Below are 25,566 nucleotides of genomic sequence, written 5' to 3' on the forward strand. Positions count from 1 at the left end.
ATTTATGTAAAAATAGTGGTGCTGTTTTTATATATTTTCATATTTGATTATGTGTGCTCACTAAGTGAATGATGGCCTGTTTGCTCGGGCCTGAGTAGCTTTGTGATTAATGCGTGTGTGTGCGTGTGCGAGAATGAAATGTACAATCGATCCCCTGCTTCCTTCCTGCCCCTGTCCGATGTGCTCTTGAAGGTCAGTGCTGTGAGAGATGACCATTCCACCAACCTGTGTGTGTGTGTGTGTGTGTGTGTGTGTACTCTATACACACGCACACACCCCACACAACACAAACTGATTAGCATCCAACCGCACCTTTATGTATGTATTTTTAAGAGCAGAATTATTGTGCTGCCGGGAGCTGCCTGAATCTCATTTGCATGTCATTATACTTTTGTTTTGGTTCGGTTCAGGAGGTGAAAAACGCCCCACGCCATATCGTTCTATATATTCCATGACCTGAGCCACATTTAAATATAAACAACATTAAGATAAAAGGTTTTCTCTGCTTTCTAGACAATGCTGTGAGGTCCATAGATAGGAGGTAACTCAAAGGAGCATGTAATTCTGTTAGGATTTATTGAGTTCAGAGAAACAACAGCAAGAAAAGCTACATACAGTGACATCGTGGCTATTTCTACACGCCAGAGTCAGGACTTGACTAATACCCGAGTATTCAAAGGTGCATGGTGCATCCATTACAATAACACTGACATAGAACTTTCTCCAGTATTGGAGCTGTTGGTCTGTAGTCCAATGAGGTTCATTTGGTCTTCAAATAATTTATGTTATTAGGTTCTTCTTTCAGACTAAGAGTTTGTTTTCATACCTGACAGTTTGGAGTGCTCAATAGTGGACTGGCCACATAACAGCAACATCATGTGACCAAACTGAGGAAGACCGCTAGTGAGTAGTCGAAACTCCTGGTCTGTTGGTTTGAATTTGGTTTCTCTGCTCACACAGTTTTGTTTAACTTGGTCAGCTGTAGAGGCAGACCAATATATTGGTTGGCTGATATATCGGTCTGATTTTTTAGCATACTGGCTTTCTGCCTTAAATTCCCAGCATATGCTGATATTTAACTTTATATTATCAATCAGCTGACTAAAAAATACAATGTTTTTTATTAACATTTTAATACAAAGACGTTATTGCACAAAATGTGACTACACCACTCTTTTATAGATTTGTGGTAAAATGGGGGCTGGGGGGAATTTATAGTGAACTTAAATGACATACTTTGGGGAAAATAATAAAAATCGTCACAATACATTGGCCCAAAAATAACGGCAGGGCTTATCGGCCATTGGTTGATCTGGAGCCTAAACAATCAGTATCGTCATCGGCCATGAAAAATACCCTAGCAGTCGGTCCGTAGTCAGCTGTGAAAAGCATGGTATTTGATGTATGTTTTTTTGCCATGACAAAAATGCTACCTGGCTTCATATTGGTTCTAATCATTAATGTAAACAAATGTAAATTCCAAAGTTTTTAGATCACTAACCATCTCTCACCCTTATATGTCTGTGAAATAGACAGATACATCCAGTATGGCGCTGAATGCTCGGATATCTGTGCTGACTGAGCTGTGTGACGTTACTTGGTAAAAAACGATGGACTGACCTTGACATTTTGACTATTTAATCACATCTAAACCCCACCCACCAGTGTCTATCCTGGTAAACAAACCACCACAACAATAACTCTGACGCACAATACATTTATCAGCACGCAAAGGCCTCATGGCTCAGAAAATTGAAAATGGATCATCTTGATAGACCTTCCAAGAATGTGCATTGGTCTATGGTGTGGTGTCATCGCTGAATAACAGATATCAACCAACAGCATACAGCTATACAAATCAAATCACACAGCCTATGGCCAGAACAATTTCAATGTATATTAACATAGCAAGAACATGCATTATTTTCATTCTGGGAATTTGAGCCACAAGGCCAGTACACAAGGCACTGACTTTCACCTTGTGATGTAACTCAGTGAACTACACCATCAAGTCCCACTCCCCACATCTTTTTTTTTCTTCAAGAATCTTCATCTATCTATCTTCATCAGACTCATTCTGATTATTGCATGCACACACATAAGACCTTTACTCAGATACTCATAAGCAGATGTTGTTGTACAGAAAAAAAAAAAAAAAAGATGCAATTTATTGACTAGCCCATATCTTTTAAAAAGATCCTCTCTCTTCTCTTGATGCTAAGTAGCGTAATAAAAAATGCCTGAATGTTTTGTGAAGTTGTCCTGTGCTTAAACACCTTTGACCCAAGAGATAATCACAGATAATGCACCCAAAGCTATGATAATGAATCACACTGTAATGTCCACCATTCGGTTCTCCAAAGCCACATTTGCTCAACAACTGTAGCCCGGTTTATGAGCTAATTAGCTAATGGTAGCTCCTCACGCCGGTGGCCTGCCTCTTAAACCAATCACAGCCTGCGATTCTTGATGCATGAGGTCCATATTATAACGGGTCGCGCTGCCTTAATGGCTCAGAGTGGAAGCGCTGTGATGCCCTGACTACTCACTCTATCTTCCTCCCCCGTTCATTTGTCAATTCTGCTAACTCATCATTTCTCTTTTGAACATATATTTCTCGCTGTGTTTTTAATAGCTTCGTCTGGCCTCTCATTTGTTTTGTCTCTGTCTTTGTTAACGCGCGGCTCCATCTCTTGGACTAATCTAAACTAGCAGTTGTGGGAGTGGAAGATGCTGTGTTTGACTGATGTAGGTGTCTCCTTTCACTTCACTCAGAGCGCCCCGGTGCAACTATTGATTTTCCAACTACATTATTTAATATATCTACTTCATATCTTGCTTTTATGAATAATAACAACATGCATGGATGGTTTACTGCCCGGGTCAACAGGAAAAAAACACAAAAAGGCATTTGCTATAGTTTATCTGCAGCCATTGCCTTTCACATGGCAGTCAGCCCCAAGTCAAGATTAAGGGAAAGGGTGGAGGGAAGGGCATCTGGTGTAAAAAGGTAGGCTATATCTAAATATATCACAATCTATTCACACCAGTCACAGCAAACAAGAAGCCTCTTGATTTTCGGTGGCAAAAACCATTAAGGTAAGAATATATTACAAAACAAAATAAAGTTACTTAAAACAAAACATTTATCAGATTCTGACCAAAATTAGTCTTAGTCAAATTTTAATGATTAATTAACTACTGAATTACTTGGGCACACTTGCTTAAGTTTTGAATGAATCTTAAAGACAAATCATGCTTTTTTTTTTTTATTATTTAGTATTCAACTATGACATAACAGTGTCATCATTTTACATGTTGCTCTTGCAGTAATATTGGTTTATTATAGAAACTGGTCCATTACATAATGAGATGTCCTGCCTCTTCATGAAGCTATTTCACTGTAGCAAGTCACAGACATTCATTCATGCATTTTTATTGTTGGAAAATGGCTAATTGACTTTTTGAAACCTATGCATATTTAAATAACCACATCTACAGAGCAGTGGGTGGAGATAGGGGCGAGGTGAAAACTGGAGCCGCAAATACAGGACAATACAGGACAATACATGATTACTCAAACATGAATGAATTAATCACAATACTCTGAGTGAAGCAATAATGAGGGAACACCTTTATAACATGATTAAAAGCTCATAATAGTTCATTTTACATTATAGGCTCCCCTCAATAAAAAGTCAAAGTTCCGACATAGCAATAGGGAACACTTGTGTTTACATTAAAGGAGTTTTTTGACCCAGTGTACAATACAAATTTAAACCTGAAAAAACAGCCAAACTGGGGAAGACAATATAATTTTTTTGGTAAAATTTTCAGTTTCATGATTGTAACATTTTAACCTGTCATATGCACCTACAACAATGACAGTACTACACAGTACTGCGTCTGAGCATATGTGCATTGTATCCTTGAAATCAAGAAAATAATACAAGCTAAGATATTGACCATGACCTTTTGTTAAACCACTCCTTTTCAACACATCACAAAAGCCATTTTCCAAGCTGTAAATAACCCAACTCAATGCCACACATAGTACAACTACAAATCACAACCTTAAAGGGCCCATATTACACTATTTTATGATCTGTGTTACAATGTTGTTTTCTCATCAAAAAGATTTCCAGAGTTGTGTTTTGTTTCATTCACACATGTTTAACACATAAATCCTGCAAAAATCCTACTGAAAACACTCTGTTCCACCTTGTGATGTCATGTAATACAGGAAATGCCTTTACATATAATACATATATTTCAATTTAAGCCCTGGAATTGCCGATCTCTACAGAACAAAAGGTAAAGGGCAGCTCTTAACTTGAAAACTACCACTTCAGAGCATTTTGAGCTCTGGAGCTGCAGACAAACTAATAATAAAGGATTACTAAAACATGTGCGAATGAAACAAAACAAAACTCCAGGTAAGCTTTTGATTTGATAACAACATTCTGAGATGACTAAAGGCTCGAAAGAGTCAGTTTTGTGTAATAGGACCTTTAACTGTTTTATTCATAAAAAAGTGCACCACTGATTTCTGGCCCCTGCTCGGTGTCACATTCCTGTTGACTGTCATGGGAAAGCATCCAACAGCGTCAACAGCCAGAGCAGCTCACAAAGGCAGATACAAAAGCAGATAAACAGGGCCTCACTTCTTGGCAACATTAGGGCCTCACCACAGCCTAGTACTACATCTGCTGCAGCATGTATGTGTGCGTGTGGGGAGAATGTAAGAGAAAGAAGAAACTGAACATGGATGATGCCAATGAAGAGATCAAAGCAGCAGTGATTGACCCAGACGCCGTGTCAGTGGCAGAGGTCCAGGCCCGCTCTGGAGGAGGAGCAGAGGAGGAGAGGAGTCTGCTAATGATGTGAAAATGTCTCTCGTTAAATCATAAAACTCTTCCTTAAAGTAAACCTTTGCTCTCTTACATGCAACACACATGGTAAACCCGATATTAAAGTCTTAAAAATACCAGAGGCTGTTACTCTTCTGCATCGGGCTCTATCTGGTCCTAAGTAATTTGGCCTGGTATTTTTTATGTGTATTTAATATTTTCAATTGAATATAACAAATAAATTGGATTAAACCATAGGGGGCTTTAAGGGTTGCAGTAGTTAGTATTATTAACCAAATTAGCATTTTAGGTGAAACAATATAATTATACCTACAGTATTCCTTCGCCATAATGGTCACGTTTTCTTTAAGGAAACTCACAGTTTTCGAGGCTGAGAGAGAGTGTAATGAAACATTCTGTAATAACAGGCTATATGTCTATTGTAGTAATTAAGGTAATAGAAAAAAACATTAAAACTCCATTGTTAGCTCATGGCTAGTATGTATCACCGGCACATGTAATCATATGTAATCATATAGAATGCTTTAGTGTATTCTGTCCATAAAATACCTTTAGTTGTTGTGTGTGGTGCTTACCTGTTGTTGTTCCTGAGTTTGACGTGGCCGCCCGGCTCCAGGATCTGTCCGTTCTTGAGCCAGGTGAGCTGAGGCTCTGGCTCACCCTGGGCTTGGCAGGTGAAGATGGCCGTGGTGCCCACCGGTCTGGCGATGGACTGGGGGGGCTGGATAAACTCTGCTGGAGCTGAGACACAGACACAAACACAGGCTGGCATCACTCCTAATCCCACAACTGCAGCCAAAGCCCCGGATATCTGCTGAAAGAATTCTTGGTACAAAATACTATTTATGGTGTACTTCTGAATTGGAACTTATTTTCTTTTTCTAAAATTGTTTTAAACCAAGTGCAACAAACTAAACCTCAAAACATAAGGAGACGACGGAGAGATGCTCTATGAAAAGAAGTGGACATGAAAATCCATCAGTGTCTTGGTTGAGATTTAAGTATAGCAAAACATAAACAGGCTGTTAACCACAAAGGTGCATACATATACACCCATATCAGAAAGATTACACTGCAGTTTTATTATAGGCTTTATAGAGGAATTTTGCAATATTGCACATATCTTCCACCTCTGCTTCAAGTCTTCCCATTTAACTAGAGCAGAAATGCATTACTTAGCAGTTTGCAGATGTTGAAAGGTCAGGAAAACAAAATGCTCAAGCGCCTCTAGAAAGCGTTATAACTGAAAGCAAAAGTCTAAAAGTGAAATTACATGAATCGGTTACTAAATTAATTTGATGACTCTTAGCTGGGGGCTTACAGCTGCGCTCGATTAGCAGCAGTAGCTCATTTTTAAAGAAAGGTTTAGCGAGAACAGCCGGTACTTTAATGCAGAGATACCAGCATTGACAAAGTAATTAGACCTACATGAGAGGAAGTTTAATTCCTGGTTCTGCACCTTTATTGAAGCTGACGGACAAAAGACCAACTGTATCATCTTCTTTGTACTCATTATTGTCCCAGAGGTTATCAGTGATTTGATAAGCTGAATTATGCATGCCCACATTAGCTGCGGAAATATGTTATGTTAATTAAGATATCTCTAAAATAATCGCCACTGGAGGGCAGGGAGAGGAGGTGCTGGCGCTGTCAGACACTATGAAGAAGCCTGAGCCAAAAGCTTGTGAATGCAGTCGTTGGACACCAGCCAGTCAGCCAGAGCATCTCCAGGCTAATTGTGAAATCACTGCTTCAACACAGATGCTGTTGGGAAAAAGCACTTTCGAGGGCGGTTTAGATTAACCAGGAAGCGAGTAACATCTTTCAACATGTTTGGAGCGCGCTAACAACTGGTATCAGGAGACTAGCTTTTCTGTTCTGATGGTACATTTTTCCTTAGTGTGAGATGCATAGACTGTATAAAGAAGTGGACTAAGGGAATGCGACGTCACCATAGAGTTCGGCTCCAGTCAAATGAAGCTCACAATGCTGGGGTTTATAAGAGTGAATTTGGAGCTGAGTTTCATATTAGAAAAAGGAATATATTTACAGACAAAATAACAAAAATAAAAACACCAGGATCATGTAGAGTGGGTTAATACAAACATTTTAAGACCAAAATGACAAGGCTCACTGCAGTTGTTACATAGAGAGGGGTGACAGTTGTTCAATGTAAAGTCAATTGTAGCCAGAGTCGATGGAGCTGGAAGCGCCCCCATGATCATGTGATCATATGGCTGTATACATACATATATATGTATGTATACAGCCATCAGGGTTGAGCAATGTCATATGGCTGGTCGTTATATATTGTAATGTATATAGAGAAAATATGAAAACTACTCTAATAATGAAAAGAATGAAACTTTAATAGCCCAAAACAAGTAAGCACAAATATTATAGAAGTCACCTTTAAGCAGCACCTTTTTTAGACATATGGCCCTGTCCTAGATACCATATGTGATTCCACAGCTAAAGTAATCTATCCACAGGTACACAAAGAGTAACCTTGAACCTTAAATGTTAATACACGGCTGGAATAAGCTTTGACGCCAAAATGTTCCCTAGTGGCATTTCAGGTTGTGTATGATTGATTTGTTAATGTTGTCTCTGCCTACACAGCTGCCTTCAACTCATAATTTCATGTTACTGTTTTCTTTCTTTTCTTGCCAATGACCTTTTAACAAATGTTATGTAATATCTGATATGTATATACATTCAATAGAAACAATAACATGACCTCTGCCACAACATGCATCATGCACGGCAGCATTACACAGGCCCAGCAGTCTCTTTGTCCTAGTGTCACATATTTAGACATTGTTGATACACAATCATATAACTAAAAGGTAAATCATACAATATATACATAAATTGTGTAGTAAATTGTGTAGCCTATATGAACTGGCAACCTATTTCATTTTTTATTTGATTCAGAAAGTTATTTATTTCAGAGATCTACAATAGTAAAATAGTAAATGTTTATTGTTCATGCAAATAATAAAAAGTTTTAAGCATTAATAACGATAAATTTACATTACTTCAATGTTAATGGTATATTTTAATAATATATACATAAATATAAATATAGTAATAAATAATATTTTAAAGAAGTTATAAAAATTATTGAGAATCTAACATAGGGAGTCGAATTGTGACGTGCTCTAAAGATGCATTGTCTAACTTTTCTGGTGGAGGGTCTGTCAAATGCTTTTTTCCATAGAGATGTTATTGCTCTGTCTGGAATGTTCCACAGAGTGGTATTAAACCTTTCTGTCTTCATGGAGACCAAACCAGACCAAGTTACAGGTCAAATCACTGCCCCCAATCAGAATGCCTGTTTTTCTATGTATTTTTTAGCTATAAATCTACCTGTAATTCATGCATTTTATATATTTTTTTTTTATTTGTTAAAAAAGTATACAGATGTACTATATAATAACAGTGTAAAATGAATAGCTAAGATAAGAAAATTCAACATGGATTATTAACTATTAATCATTAACTATGATTATTTTATTTATGATTAAAATTCAGTGTGACATATGACATATAAGATTACAAGCATCCATACACACATCCATCCTGATACTGTGCTACTACGAGCCTTTTAACACTAAAGTAACTTAATTATTTACAGTGATGGCCTTGGTCTGAATTGTGACTGACACAGACCTGCAGCACTCTGTTTTCACAAACCAACTGATGCGATCGTATCTCTCAAATAAGTTTCTTTTATGGACAGCTTGATCAATTCATCACATGATTTCTTGTTTGCTCCTCTGTCCTTCTTCATCCACTGCACCCTAAAGACAAAATGGCCCCTGACAGTTCCCCGATGTAAGCGTTTGGGCAGTCCTGGTATAGCCCGTGCTGTGGCCCTACGGCGACTGAATGGGGGCTGCTGACAGTGTGTGATAGCTCATTCATTTATCTCCCTCTTTATTCTCATTTTCTCAGCGTGTCTTTCTGTTCTTTGAGGCCTGTCTCAAAGGTGAAGGTCACTGGGAGCTAGGGGAGGATATTGATTTGCACCTGTAAGGCTCTGGGTTAGATCAGCAGACCAGTCCATCCATCTTGCTCTTGTTTTTTTCTCTTTTGGCCCAAACACCATATCGGCTCCTCCCAGCGCTTTTGTTTCACCCGTCTGGCTGTGGTTCCCCATCGGAACTGAGATGGAGCTAATGGATTTACTGTAGTGTTGCATTTGGGGTTGGTGTTTGATAGTTTCATCAGTCAGTCTAGTTTTAGAACCAATATTTGTGCGTTGTTTTGGTTTGAAAGGTTTTATTGAATACATCATAAATGTCACAGATAAACTTCAGCCTGGCCAGCTAGCCTGGCCAATCCTTATTGGGAAAAAGTAAAAAAAATGTTTGAATAAATATGCCACTTCTTGCCTATTGCTCTATTATTCAACTGATTAAAGTTTAAATAAAGTTACTTGTATATATTTATGATGACACTACAAGCAAAAAGTGTTATTTTCAATACCAATTAATTGCTCTGGTTGATTTAAAGTATGAGGGCAGAATTTTGATTATGGGGAGCCACAACAGTGTCCTCTACTAATGGGAAACGCTGTCATCAAGAGGTACATTTATTTCTTTGCCAATTTTAGAGCCCATAGAATGTACACTGTTTTGCCAGTATATATTTTAATAACTCTGGAGCCGTGGTGCTCCAGAGTTAAAATCTATGGGGTGTTCTTGACCCAGAATATGATTTTTATATTAACAAAATGTAACAAGTTATGTTTGTTCATGTATTTGTGATAAAAAATATTCTTTGAAAGCTCCTTATTTTCTGATTTACGTTATAATGTTGTTTCCTCATCACAAACATACTTGGAGTTGTGTTTTGTTTCAGTCACATATGTTTAACACATAACCTCTGACTGTATATTTAGGCTGAGTTCTTCTCTCAAACTGACAACACTCTGTTTCACCTTGTGATGTCATGCAGGAAGTGTCCCGTTGTGTTTTTAAACTCCACTACACTTTCACTAGACTCATTTGGATACTTTCAATCTCTACTGAGCTAATGCAAAGGTAGCTGTCATGACATCACATTGTGCATCAAAGCAGTTTGAGTTTTGGAGATGTAGACATCCCAATTACTCCAACATGTGTGAATAAAACAAAACACAACTCCAGGTATGTTTTAGAGTAAGTAACATTATAATGTCTTAAATCTCACAAGAGTCAAATTTGTCTCCGTATGAGTTAACTGTATAGCCTTTGTGTGGAAACATCAATAACAAAAACAAAGACATTAGCACCTAATTAACATCGGTGGCATGTCCTCTTTGTAGCCGCTTGGAAGGAGGGTCCTGTCTGTGAGTTGATGGGCAGATAAAATGAACTATTGATCAGGATCAGTGCAGCTCTGGGCCCAGGCGAAGTGTGGCCTCTCTGATCAATATGAGAGAAAATCAGTCGCCCGAGATTTCCTTCTTGGTGACAATTAATGCACAGGGCCACCCACAGCTGGGCCCACGCACATGTCCGAACCCATCAGCCTGCTCATTGTGATTCATCAAACATCAGGTCCACATGTGGGAGAAGTCACATAGGCAGAACAGCGTGATTTAATGCATATGTTAGGACCAAAAGGGAGTGAGGTCATAAGGGCATACTAAAAAGACTTTCAATAATCAATATGATGGTTTCAATCAAGTTGTTGTGGATTAATTACATTAGATTTCAGCATTCGGTCATGCGTTTTTTTCAATTACGTTTTACTATTAAAGGTGCATTGTGTAACTTTTCTGGTGGATAGTTTGTCAAATGCTTTCTAGAGAGGGTATTGCTTTTTCAGGAATGTTTTACAGTATGGTATTCAAACTTTTTATCTTCATGGAGACCAAACAGTTACGAGTCAGATCTGTGGAGAGGCCAGCCCAACTCACTGTCAGAATGCTTGGTATTTTTGAGCTATAAAACCACCTGTAATTTAATAAATAAGATATTGGTATTGATATTGTAAAAGTAGTGCTCCGTTAAGCATGAATAAAAGTAGAAAAACAGGCGACCCTTTTAATAAATGAACCGATGCACTGGGAATGTCTTTAGTCCACCAACAATGTAGTGCATACTTAAGCCTGTACCTAAAGGCATAAGGGGAATGCACCCTGGACAGTGTTTTGTGTTTAATCCATCACTTGACTAACGTTTTGTATGGTATAGAATAATAGTATTTTGCCTAGTCCAAATTTTATGTTACAGTTAAGTTATTCCTATGACCTAAAACTATCAAATATATTAAAGTGATTTCACACTGACCTTTACAACACTGGCTAGAGGCATTCCCAAAGCAAGGGGACCAAACGCACTTCCAAACGTACATTATTTTAATACCCTGCCCTTTTGTCTGCACTAATTCAGAGAAGACATAAAGTAGGTTAAATTTATGCAAAACCTTTAAGTCTCTCAGATCTGCAACTCCCACTACTTCGAAGTTAAGAACTAGAGTGAATTTAATCACCACCCACATGAATAAAACGTGGCAAGAAAAGTTGTCAAGTTTGCCAAAAAGAGTCAGATAAAAAGTTAATTCATCTAATATCTGCACTCCAGGAAAGATATTGGCAGGGTGGGTGTTTTACTCTTTGGAAAGTTCTCTTAGATATTTTGAAACTCTGAACTGAGAATCATCTGGGTTTGGGGAATTTTATAGCAACTTTTAATACATTAATCTTACCTTAGTTGGATATATTCAAGTCTAAAAATGTCAAAAGAATATCTGATACATTTGCACTATGTTTTAACTCTTGCATACAATTGATATTTTTAAAGGGCTTATATTACACTATATTCTAATCTATGTTATAAGGTTTCCTCAACAAAAACAAGCTTGGCGTTTTATTTTGTTTCATTCACACATGTTTAACACAAAAACCCAGAATATTTAGGCTGAGTTCTTCTCTCTTCTTTTGAGATGTAGACAGACTAATAATAAAGGATTAGTCAAACATGTGTGAATGAAACAAAACTACAGGTATGTTTTTGATTGCAATATGTCTTAAAGCTCATGAGAGTAAATTTTGCGTTTAAGCCCTTTACATCTGAAAAACAGACTGTGCATTATAGCAGGATATGCACTTCGACGAGTATGAATTTGTGATACTAAATCCATATGTATTTGCTTATGGTTGTTATCTATAGACTAGTTTTAGTAGTTGAGCTCCTTCTGTTCTGCTTTGATATTAGCTGTGGGGCCAAGGGGGCACTTTAATCCCATCTCTGACTTCCCTGTGCCCGTGTGAGCTGTGTGCTGCCGACTGGGCGTATGAAGATGGGAGATTGGACATACTGGGCAGGCTTTTACGTCCTCCAATGTAATTCATGGTAATACGGCTTCATGTATGGTGTGCACTGGGTTGAAGATGCCAGAGCTGTAACATTATGCATGCTTTCTGATGTATCTGCAGAACATATTATACCCTTTAGCAGATGTTATCAATATTCCATTAGGGGGTGAAGCTAACTGGAGGCACTGCTCTGTCTGAAGTTCAGTTACTCAAGTTAGACTTAAATCTGAGTACAATTTGTATAATTTGACCAGAAGGAAGTGCTTTAGTTGGAACAACAACTGAGGCTTTTGCTCTGTTAAACAAGTCCCTGACGAATTACATAGACCGACAGTTTTTCACTCTTTTAGTTGCAAATCAAAAACAAAAACAGGATCATGAACATTCTGCATTTTGTGTGCATTGTGTCACCATGGTAGCTGCAGAAGATTCCTACATAGACGTAAATGCAGTCTCCCCTAAACATTCTTAAACATGTTCCTGTACATTTTATTTCATCCCAACTATAATCTCTACCATACTAAAGTTGTTTTCTTGGACTCACCTTGAACCACCAGTCGTCCCTGAGCGGTGCGGCGGACTCGAGTGCCCGGTTTACTGGCGGCGCACACATAGACCCCTGAGTGCTGCACGCCCACGTCCGAGATCATCAGGTTCCCTGTGCCCAACACCTGGATGCCCTCCACGCCGATGGGACGCCCATCTACAGCAGGACACAGAGAGGGTGGTGAGATTTACAGTAAATGCTATAGGCACTGACTGTATAAAGAATTGGACTAAGGAAATCTGACGTCATCTACAGCATTCGGCTCCAGTCAAATGAAGCTCATGAGGCTTGCAGTGATAAGAATTTGGAGCAGAGTTCCATATTAGGAATAGGAATTTATTTGCAGAAAATTTACATACTGTAGAAAACCTATAATGAGCAGAGGGTGAACACATTTTTCCCTTAAAAGGTGCACTGTGTATTTTAAGTCTTCTGGAGAGTCTACCACCAACTTGTCTCCATGGAGATGTTAACGCTTTGCAAGAAGGTTCCATGGTGTGACATTAAATCTTAAAGGGCCCATATTACACTGTTTTCTTTAAAGTAGTATCTCCTTGGAGACAAGAAGATGGTGGAAACGAAGCGGGTTTGTCTGTTTATATGCAATCCTGTGGGTATTGATGATTAAAAATAGTCTGTATCTTCTCCTATGATAAATTAATCGCTATCTGTCTGATTAGTTGTTGTAGGAAGTGTACAGCCGTCATACAGAGTCAGTTAAAAGGAAAAACTAATTAGGCAGTGGTCATCAGATGTAAAATAATTTAATAAAAAAGTAAAAGTGTAGAGCCAGCAAATGTCAATGCCCATGGAAATCTACCAGTTGAGTATGCTCAAAGTGTTGAATTAAGTAAATGCTGGTTCCAACAGAGATAAGTGATTTGTATCTGGTCTTAACATTTTCTCTTTAGTAAGTAAATCTATAACTTACCATAAATGTAGAACAAAATAATAAACGATAAATAAAATACAGCTGAAAAAACAACTCTGCTTTTCCTTTGATCCTGCGTAGCCCTGGTGCAAAACTGAGCTAAACTCCTAAACAAACAGTGTGTGGAGGTAGATTGCTTTCATCCAGTTACTGTACACAGGGGATGCTTGAGCAGTCACTGGAGACCACAACTATAACTGCTACTCCTAATCTCTTATCTCCTCACCCAATCCTGGCTGCTTCTGTACTTACATGATAAACTCACACTTTCCTCAGCCTCCTATCTGCCATCGTACGCACAACAATGACTTGGGCCTGCTTTTGATATTAGCTGTGGGGCCAAGGGGGCAATTTAATCCCATCTCCGACTTCCCCGTGCCTCTGTGAGCTGTGTGCTGCCAATTGGGCGTGTGAGAATGGGAAGATTTCTGGACATACAGTGGGCAGGCTTTTAAGTTCTCCAATGTAATTCCTGATAATATGGTTTAATAGATTCTGCGGCAAGGGTGAAAACATTATGTATGCTTTCTGATACTGGGGCTATCTGTAAATGTATAAACACACACACACACAGTACACTTCTAGCTTGTCATTTTAGTATTTGCAAAGAAAGTCTCTGTGCACAGCAACATACTAGCTAGCACACAGTAAGTAAAGACTACTCAATTGTTTTAAAATGTTGAATATTTCAGTTTGTGGTGTTGTTTTAATATTTTTATGCTCTAAAATTAGCATTGGCATTAGCACTGAGACACAAACCTCTACATTTCTAAAAGAAGAAGTATGTACTTTTTTGTGTGTACTTTTTAACATCAGTCACATCGACCCACAGTTAACTGTTGACTGCCTTAGCTTTAAATATTTATTCATTTTAGCACGACTCAGCAAAAACCCCATAGAGATAAAACTGGACAGGACGTAGTGACAATAATGTTGTCGGTTGCCGGGCGCAGTTGTGCACAGAGCCTATAAGGTGTACATAATTTAGTACTGGACTATGCTATTTAAAGGAAATGTATGATGCCTACAATCATGTGAAAGCTCAGAACCTCCAGACTTTGAGCTGCAGAGGCAGCACTAGCTCTCATTCATGACTGGCTGCAGGTGCTGGGGCTTAGGGAGCGAGGATTCAGCTCAGAGAGGATCCTTTTAGATGAGAGAATGAGAGACTTATGTGAGGCTCATTCTGATTTTTGATTGGATAATCTAACTAAAACTCATGTCCAAAGTTTTTATAACCAAGAATAAATCAGCATTACAATTGTTATCAGTAAAAGCTATATTTGATTTGGACATGTTTACCTCGTAACATTAGGGGACACGGTTAGGTCATGTTTATGAAATTTAAAATCAAAATCTTACATACAGTTCTTTCAATCTGATTCTAACAAGTAACATCTTAAACAATTATGCATCTTATCATTGGATTTGTCTAACTAGAGCTCAAAACAGAAGATAAAGAGACCTTATCAGAGCCTTCCGCAGCGTGATTCACAAAGCGGCCATTAAATCCTTTAGACATAATCAATAAAGGTGAATGTCAGTCCGTGCTGTGGAGCCGGGTCGAGCTGAGAGCTTTTGTCTCATGTGAAAAATACTGCAGTTTGGCTGGACAGATTGTAATCGGAGATGATAGATTGTGAGGAGGCACATATTCATAATTAATCGTGACAAATTATTGAGATGAAATAAATCACATCTTGTTGGCACCAAAGTCCCTTTCATTGTCTGACAAGCTTGTATTTTATTGAAATGTATGCGTTTCCCATTATCTCAGACACCAAGTCCAGGCATACAGGAGAGGGACGTCTTTGTCAGAACAAAAGTGGGCTTGTTCTTTCCTTGCCTTTATAAGGACATTTTCTCATCCTTCTTTAAGCTTTTTCCGTCAGTTTCTCAGAGTCGGGCCTTGCTAATTAACTTAGTGTCAGAAAAGAGGGAGCGCAAGCTAGCAGGCGGCTCTGCTACTCAATGAATAGCAGCAAACAAACTGTGGCATTAAGGAGTGACTGATGTGAAACTATCAGATTCATTATGCAGCTTATCCCAGCCTCCCTGCTGTAATCTAATTCATACAAATCCTATCGTGTTAGCTTTTCATTCTAGCAACATTGTGTAAGGCAATACCCCCAATCTGATTATGCCTTAGTGCGAGGGGGAGGGGCGGCCATTTACATTCGGAGCAGCAAATAAGATTGGATAATAGGTAAAGAAAATAGATAGCAGATTGAAAAATTGGTCACGACAGACTGTGAGTGATAGTCAAGGGAGGAAATGCAGAAAACTCATTGTATCTGTCTCTGCACCTCGTGGCTATTACTCAGCAGTAGCTTTAACTTCATGACCAGATGAAGCATGAATTTATCAACACGCTGGCGAACACAGAGCTAAGCCCCAAGGCGCAATGCTGGATTCAATGTATACACAATTGGAAGTTTGAGCATGGGAGCATTTTGGAACAGTGCATTAGTCCAGGAGATTGCTGTTGCTAAGAGGCAGCAGTGGTATGTGGATACAGTAGTGTAAAGACTCACTGGACACAGAGCTCATTAAAGGGTCCATACTATGCTATTTTCTAATCTGTGTTATAATTAGGGGTGTGCATATATATATCGTACCGTTTAATGTGATGATACTGTATCGTTATCGTGGGCTGCTGTATCGATATATATCACCAAGACAAATTTTTTATTTATTTTACTTAATTATTTTGTGACAGAGCTACAGTTTTTTGATGATTAAAATGGACATGTTTTATATTCCCTTTGCACAATAAGAGGTTTAACAAAGACTTTTAGTATCACAGCTATGATTGTGATAGCTATATTTTTTTTACTGAACCGTTTCAAATCGTTTTGAAACATATATCGTATTAAATCAAAAGTGCACTGTATCGAGATATGTTTCGTATTGTGGCCTTTGTATCGAGGTATGTATCGTATCGGCAACTTCTTACTGACACCCAGCCCTAGTTGTAATGTTTCCTCAACAAAAAAATACCTAAAGTTGTGTTTTATTTCATTCACAAATGTTTAACACACAAAACCTGCGTATTTAGGCTGAGTTCGTCTTTCAAACAGAAAACACGCTGTTCCACCTTGTGATGTCATGTGTGCTACTTTGTGTTTTTAAACTCCATATATCTTCATTTGTATCATTTGGATAATTTCAGCCCTGAAATAAAAAAGGTAACTTGAAAATTACCGCTTCATGACATCACAAGTTGAACAGAGTATTTTGAGCTTTGGAAATGTAGACTGACTTGTACTTGTAACTCTTGTAAATGAAACTAAATACAACTCCAGGTAAGTTTTTGATGAAGTAACAAAACTATAACTTGACTTAAGGCTCAGAAAAATCTATCTAATCAAGTGCTCTAAATGAAAAATCCAAACTTGTTGAGATAATAAAAGTCACAGTATTCTTCTCATATTGATTCATCACAATTTTTGGTTTGGTTTTCTTAAAACTACATATACAATACAAATCATTTTCAATATTAATTTCTTTGTAGACACTGCAATTTAACACAAAAAAACTGTCAAATTTCTTTCTCCAAACTCTGAACTCTGCTCCACACCACATGCTTTTTACTGACATAGGATTGACTCTATACCTCTCAATTTAAAAGACCTAAGCTAATCATTGGCTATAAGAAACAAGTCTTATTTCAATTAAAATGTGATCAGCTGTACAGCCCACACTTGGCAATAGTTCCAACATCTTTGGAAGCATTGTGAAAGCTTTTTCCCATTAATGTACTACTTGAGAAGAACGATGACAAGTCTTCAGTAATGGCCACTCATAGTGCACTCATTTGGCATATATAGAGTAAAATGCTCATGGTTGATTGCAGTAAATGACTCAATGTGTCTTCTTGCTGCAGGAAAAAATAGGTATTTATGCAACAACATAGCTTAGTAAATCTGTAAAGATGTTTAAATTTACCAGCAAAAATACAAGATTCAAGATTCCAACAACTTTAAAGCATGCTATTCATTTACTATCCTATTTCACACAAAATTTACTCTTGTGAGCTTTAAGTCATGTTGTTACTCCACAAAAACATACCTGTGGTTGTGTGTTGTTTCATTCACACCAGTAATCCAGGTTTATTAGTCTGTCTACTTCTCCAACGCTCAAAATGCTCTGTTCCACCTTGTGATTTCATGAAACTGTAGCTTTTAAGTTAACAGCTGCATTTACCTTTAGTTTAGTAGAGACACGCAATTCCAGGGCTGATCCAAATGATTCCAGTGAAGGTGTATGGAGTTTAAGAACATTTGTGTGTTAAACATGTGCGAATGAAACAAAACACAACTCGAGTTTGTGATGAGAAAACATTATAATATAGATAAGAAAATTGTGAAATACAGGTTCTTTTGTTGTGGTTGTGTAGTATTCTTGGGTACTTATGTTGAGATATAAAGCATTTAATAATTAGTTCTTTTCGTTTTCATTTAAATTAACCATACTATTCAACTAACACCAACTCTTAATGATATTCACTGTTGTTTTGCCCCAGGACTTCTAGTGGTATATGTTGGTGATGCCATACTGTGAGGCCTTTAAGACACTGTATACATTTACATGGGCAGTAAAAATCAGATAAGTAGAATAACCATATAACCCAACAATTATATCTGGTTTTGGTGTGTTTTTACATGCACAAGAGAAATCTGATCTGATCTTGGAGCTGTTGTGTTTAATTCGCACATGTTTGAATATCCCTTTATTATTAGCTTTTCTACATTCCCAAAGCTCACAATGCTTTATTCCACCTTGTGATGTCATGAAGTGGTAGTTAACAGCTACCTTTTATCTTTTGTACAGTAGAGATGGGCAATTCCTGAGTTTGAGAGAAGAACTCAGCCTAAATGTGCAGAATTTGTGTGTTAAACCTCAGCTCCAGGTATGTTTTTGATGAGGAAACAACATTATACCATAGATCAGAAAATAGCTTAATATGGGCCCTTTAATCATCAGTAGATTTTAGAATAACAGTTGTTTGACTTGAATTTTAAAATAACTCATTCAATCTTTAACCTTATCAAAAAATTCTCCAAAAATAGTTTGTAGTGTGCATGTGAACATAGCCACGGACCCATCCCCTCCACACTGCAACACACTGTATATGGGACAACACTGGTCATACCTAGTCTGCTCCAGGACACGATGGGCCGAGGGTATCCCGTGGCAATGCACTCCAAAATGGCCGTCTGGTGCACGGTGAGGGTAAGGTTCTCCGGGCCGACCAGGATCATGGGCTCTTTGTACACTGAGGACTGGGAGGCTGCAGACAGGAGAGGGAGCGGACAGCAGCGGTGAGTTTGGTGCAGGGCATGCTTTAATTGGATTTCTCCACAGAGCATTAACTCAGTGTACTGTATCTCTGCCATCGGACAGGCCAACAATGAAACCCTGAAAAAATGCTGTAGCAGATAAAGAAGAAGAATGGGCCTAGCTGTATTCTTGTGATGATGGTAAGAGAAGAGAGGCGTTTCAAGGCTGATTCACACATGCTATTAACAGTAAATGAAATGCACTGTATGTAGGACTTGTGTGGCTTTATTGAGCGTACCTGAAATAGTAAGGAGAGCCTCTGTGCTGTGCTTGACTCCAGCGCTGTTATGGGCCACGCAGCAGAACCTCCCCCTGTCCTCCCCCCGCACCCCCGTGATCTGCAGCACGCCTGTGGGCAGCAGCGTGTACCTGCACAACAGCAACGCAGTTATTATCATGGAGGAGAAATGTACCTGAACCATTTAAACGAAAAACAAAAGCAAAGCGGAAGGGGGGAGAATATGATTGCAATATCAAATTCTCCTATGATATCTTTGAATTTCCTATGAACCCTTCCTATGAATGTACTGTTGTGGATTAAGTGATGCAATGATTAAAACTCCATAACCAAATTATCATTTGCTGGTTTCTAGTCCTTAGTCGTTTATTTGATTAACTGGTTGATGGTGTCTTAGTTGAAATTTTATTAGTGGACTGATCATCAGAAGTTACTTTAGTGGATGAGTTGAAGATTTGGTATTTATTTTATGAAGGCAAATTAAACTCATGATTCACAAGTTCACATGTCTCTATATAAATACATTGTTTCCTCTTTGTTGTTTTTGCTGTAGTCAGATATATAGAAATATGTTAATTTCTTTAGTCAGCTACAGTCCTACTGCTTTGTCAGTATATGTCTCCAAGAGAATTTAAAAGGTTAAGCCTCAATAACAAAAATTATTCGTGTGTGTGATTGGTCATTATTGGATGGGGTAATGACACAGATTGGCAGCCTCGCTTCTGTCAGTCTACCCCAGGGCAACTGTGACTACAATAGTACTTTACCACCACAAAATATGGAGTGAATGAATAATGCATCATTGTAAAAAAGTATGAGACTACTGTTAAATTCTTGTTGCATGAGTGATTTAAGTGACAGCATTTAGTTTGGCCCTGTGTGCTTAAATCTATCTCTTCACCATAGACACTTATTGCTGTTTGCTGTCTGAACTTTGACCCCACCTCTTGTCACCGGTGTCCACAGGGTGTCCGTCTTTCTCCCAGCTGATGACAGGCTCAGGCAGCCCGTGGATCTGGCACTGAAACCGGGCCACTCCTGCTTCTTCTGCCTGCACCGACTCTGGCTGGACATGGAAGTCTGCCATAGCTGCAAGACACAGAGGGGAAAGGTTGTTTTTAGGTCAAAACATCCCAATCCATCTACAGTCGCCATAGTGATCTGAACGCCTGGCAGCTCAAGGCTCATGCAAAACAATCTAAAAATATATGCCTAAAACAGTGTACATAACGAATGGCCCTAACAAGTTTATTTTGCCCTCAAACACATATTAATTTAGTCAGCGGGGGGCTAGTAAAATTGCTTCGCTTGGACACAGTTTGACGCGTGCGTATATGCATTTATTAACATACATTACACCAGGCAGTGGAGATAAGGCATGATGATTCCCAGCATGTGAATACTGACTGGCTAAAATGAGGTTGGTTAAAAATTGCTGTATAGTCGGCTCACACGGGGCTCCAGTAATGGTTCTTGAAATAAAGTGCGACTCTCATCTTTGAAAGTGCACACTGCTCTTTTAACTCCCAGACAAATGAGTTTACACAATGAGAACACACTGCAGCCAGCGTAAAGTTATGGCGTGTAAAAGAGACTATATTTATTGTCCGCAAATAAAAGTTTCCCTAAATAACCTCCTGATAGCATGCTCTAATCTTAGAAGGAAATCCAATCTTCCCAGATGGGGTGGGACTACATTAGCAGTTCTGCTCGTCAGCTTGTATTTTTCAAATAGAAAGCTATATCGGGTTTAACTATCTCTGCAGGAAAGTGCGTTTGTTGTGGCAGTAAGTGATGCTCTGAAACAATGCATATAAATGTGACAGAGATACTGATCAAAACAAGAAAACATGATACAGTGGGAGGAACTTTGCCAAGACGAGCTCATCTCATTCTTATATAACTACAGAAGATACAACACGAAACATTAACCTTTAAAGGACCCATATTGCGCTATTTTTCTATGTTATAATGATGTGGTTTCCTCATCACATACCTAGAGTTGTGTTTTGTTTCATTCACACAAACATTGCATATTCAGGCTGAAAACACTCTGTTCATGTGGTAAGTGCTCCACTGTCTTTTTAAACTACATATACCTTCACTATAATTATTTGGATAATTTCAGCCTTGGAATTGACAATCTCTACTGAACTAAAGATAAAAGGTAGCTGTTAACTTGAAAATTACTGCTTCATGCCGTCACAAGGTGGAACAAAGTATTTTGAGCTTTGGAGATGTTGACAGACAATAAATAATAAAGGGTTACTCAAAGACAAGACAAAAGATCCTAAACTTTACTATACTGATAGCTATCAAACCTCAGGTGTAGAATAGGAGGGGGACAAAAAAAGAAAAGATTCTCAATCCTTGTTTCCTGAACGAAGGACACATTCAATTCAACAAGCTTTGTGTCCAGATGAGTACAATGTTCCTATGACTTGGAAATGAAAGCTGTCAATAGAAATACCTACGTGACCTTGACCCTAATGACGTCCTTCTGAAATGACTATCCAACACAAAGAGTATATAAACTAGGTTTGTTGGGTCCATTTAGTAAGTTAATAGTATCTCTGTCTGGGGGTTTTGAAGTTTGAATGCCAATAGAACAAATGGTGCTTGAACCAGGGACACAATCTAATCAATTTGCATCAGGCCTTCCGTATTAATAAAGTAGAGCGGAGGAAAACTAATTCAGTACAAAAAAGTAGTTGATACAGCAACTTAGTCCAATAGTCTTGATTTCACGTTGACTTGAAATCATATAAATTACCGCTTTTAGAGACATACTTCTACCGTTTCTATTATCTCGTCCCTTAGCAGAATGCATTCAGTTTGCTATAGTAAAGCTGAATATTGTCCTTGGCAGAATGTAGTTATGATGTATGGACACATATGATCTGCCATCACTAACAATGACTACAGATGTGACAGGCGTACAGCACAGTCTCACAGTGAGAGTCGTTTTTGAAATGCTAACTCACTGTTCACACATGTATGCACACAACACATATATCTGTATCCATGTAGGAGTATTTGTATTAGAATAGCAAGCCTCATTCAGCTGCACTTCACATACTAAAGCCCAGCGCAATAACGCCAGCGTCCGAGGTGGAGTCCAAGACAAACTCAATTAGGGAGAGGGTCTTTCTTACTGCATCTAGTTCCAATACACCTTCTCTAACAAGAGTGTGCTTATTTAAATGTCAACCATAATTAAATGAATGAACAAGGACTTATCTGAACACAGTTAGCATAACAAGAAGGATGGTCCCCTTATTATTTCATAACCTCCTGTCTCTCCCAGTAGCTATGCGTAGAGTCACTCAGTGCAGCATATTTACAATACATCCTTGTGGTTCTTCCATAGCTTCCAATGTGAATCCACTAGAAATCGATTTATTGCAGTTTTCTTTATTAAACAGTCAGTGATGTAGTGATTTGATGTAGATTTGTAAGCGCAGTTTAATAGATTAAGTTATAGAAAGGGTGGTTGGAATAGAGACATTACTTGCATTGGAGTGCCATTACTCCTCTGAAACAGGGAGGGGTCACTGTCTAACACTATGATTATGCCACTCTGTGTCCTAATGAGAGGTGCAGCATTCAGAAACACGACATGACCTTAGCTCTGACTGCATACAAGAAAGGTGTGATGAAAATTTAACCATGCTAATTCACCATTCTTCCTGTTTCACACCATACACATATATATCCAATTAGAACACGTAACACCTCCGAAACCATCTTAAATCCAGAACATGTATTTTGTGATTTGAGGCCATACTTTATTCGTCTCACTGGAGCAATTGTGTTTAAGTGCTGATCTCCAGGGCCCACATGGGACCAAGAGCCCCCTCATAAAGTGTTTTAGGCCCAATCAGAACACTGGAGGAAACATTACAAAGTACACCATATTTTATAAGTCAAGCAGCACATCCTGAAGCTGACATGAGAAGTGCTTCCCTGCTGCAATGAACCCAAAAACCCCAAACCACAATTTAGCACATAGTGAATATATTCAGGCCGGAGCATAATGGGAGGAAGACGATCCCTGTGCTGTTTTTCTTTGCTACTGTAGGTGTTGGCAGGGATCCTCTCGCTCTTGCAGCAGCACAAAGCCTGGAGTAGACACTTGCCGAGTCGAAACCCTGAAGGCATCCAAAGAATCTTCTATAACAAAATGTACAGAAACCAGTGGCTCACAGTGACTAATGTCATCAAAGCACAGCGCTGTCCTGGAATACGGCGTAAATGAAGACACACACATGCATGAGTGCGCACATGCGAGTCTGTGCTGTGCTGCTGTTTGTACAGCCCAGTCAAAGGAGCACAGACACAAGCAGCGAGAGGCAGAAACGCACTTGAATACTGTAGAACAAAGGAGTTAAAAAGAGGACCAGTACCCACAGGAGCTTTCTTAAGCATCTTTGCCAAGTAGTCATGGTGTCCATGGACAGCCCCCCTAACGGGCCCCACCCCTGGCACTCATGCATAAAACATGTCTGCTCTAAGAGGCCCACACCCCTGCTCCTATCGACATGCACATCCAAAGAGACAATTGAAAAAATAACAATGGGCTTACTTATGCAGATAAACACATAGAGAGGCCGCTGAAGTTGTAATGCAGCATGTAAAGGAAAATAGCTTTTAGTAATCTGCATTGTGCACCTGCGTTTTACTGGTAAGAGGTTATAGGGTTTAAAGTGATGGCCAGAGCTCATGCACGTACAAACACATCCAAAGAGCTGCTTCAACAGAAACACGGAGCTCAATCGATGCAGCGTGCTGCTGTGGAGAAGGCGGACACACATGAGGCTCTATCACTCATCCGCACAGCCGCTGCAACACTGCTTTCCTATTGTTTTTCACTCTTCCTTTGCGAGCCGTTGACAGACAATCACACATGATTAAAGACTGTCCACTAGCAGCATGACGCTGCTGGCTTAAATGGAGCACGTCTAATTACTGCAATAAGGGAGCGAAAGGCTGGGGTGCATACTAAAAAGAAATCCATACACAAGTGCACAGCGAGGAGATGGCTGTGCAGCACATGTTTGATGCTTCCTCAGTGACAAGCACAAAAGAAGAATGAGCGATGTAGTAATATGAGGGAAGGTCAGAGACAGCCAATGTGCTGCGTGGTGATTTAGACAGAGAGCCCCACTGTAAATCAGACACAACTCTGGGCATTTAATAAGAGACAACAAGTGAAATGCACTTCCCCTTACATGCAACCCAAACACTGACAAAACAACTGCAACTGATGTGCTGTACACAGCATGTCGCCTGGAGACACAGGCTGAAATATTAATGTGGGTACACATTTACAATTACTGATTATTGGATTTGAGGCTAGTCAATATTGATGAATCTTCTCATCCTTCAATTCCACACTACTGCTCGTGTACAACAGGCCCGCGTGTTTCCCCAATCACAGCCGCTCATGTATCTAATGAAGAACTGTAGATTATACGGTGATTATTTGAATGACCCTCTCTGAATTATTTTTTGCCTAATAGCTCCAAAGTAATGATCCTTTTCTTTATAGCTTTGTTAAACACACTCCCATACACACACATGGAGCCGCGGATAATTAACAATCAAGATAATGTCTGTGACAACTCTGGCTTGTCAGATGAAACCCATCGTGGGGCGAGCACCTTTTTTATTTTTCTCCTCAAAGCACAGTAACGCGCTCCTGTTGTTCTGCGCTGTGGATGATTCATTGATATGACAGAGGTAATGATGCCAGGAGAAGGGCCACACATCCTGCAGCACCATTCAAACCTGCTGCTAGTCCGGATAGCTCCAGTAACCCCATGTTCGAATGTCATCGCCCTCCCTCTCTCCAATAGGACACTGCTCGCCCCCAAACCCCCACCCCTGTACATTTCAACCGTTTTCTCTCTTTACCCCTTAGGCCCCGCCTCTTCCCGAGCCCTCTCAAGCCTGTGACATCATTAAGCACATGTTGTTCAAACAGCGGTGATGATTGCCGAGACCACCCCACCCCCCGCTCTCTCCCACCTTCCCCTGTGTCGCGGTAAACCAGTAGATAGCGGCCCATAAATAATAAAGATCCCCGCCACGATGCTATGTGCTGTTCCAGCATGGAGAGCGCACACTTCAACAGGCTTTAAACAGGCATCAACCTAAAATAGCGAGCTCTGCGCTGGGACCCTCGAGATGGTATTTTAATGCAGATGTGAGATTTTATTGGCTCCTTGCTTGCCTCTACACCCTCCACCCCACCACCAACCTCTTTACACCCCCACTCAACCAGCCCAGATTCAAGCCATGGGCACTTGTGTGATCAATCTC

General features: G+C 39.3%; 1 protein-coding gene across 1 annotated transcript in view; it reads right to left on the reverse strand.

Moving 5' to 3' along the window:
- igdcc3 (immunoglobulin superfamily, DCC subclass, member 3) overlaps nt 1–25,566 on the reverse strand; it is a 74,003-nt gene that overhangs the window by 14,612 nt on the left and 33,825 nt on the right. Inside the window, exons 3-7 of the mRNA XM_020938980.2 lie at nt 20,187–20,331; nt 19,243–19,373; nt 18,817–18,954; nt 12,728–12,886; nt 5,447–5,612 (exon numbers count right to left, since the gene is read on the reverse strand). Coding sequence (XP_020794639.1) covers nt 5,447–5,612; nt 12,728–12,886; nt 18,817–18,954; nt 19,243–19,373; nt 20,187–20,331 — 739 coding nt within the window. The remainder of the gene's footprint in view (nt 1–5,446; nt 5,613–12,727; nt 12,887–18,816; nt 18,955–19,242; nt 19,374–20,186; nt 20,332–25,566) is intronic.

Source organism: Boleophthalmus pectinirostris, unplaced genomic scaffold (assembly GCF_026225935.1).
Source record: "Boleophthalmus pectinirostris isolate CB_2022bp ecotype Guang Dong unplaced genomic scaffold, ASM2622593v1 HiC_scaffold_19, whole genome shotgun sequence".
NCBI classification, from domain to species: Eukaryota; Metazoa; Chordata; class Actinopteri; order Gobiiformes; family Gobiidae; genus Boleophthalmus; species Boleophthalmus pectinirostris.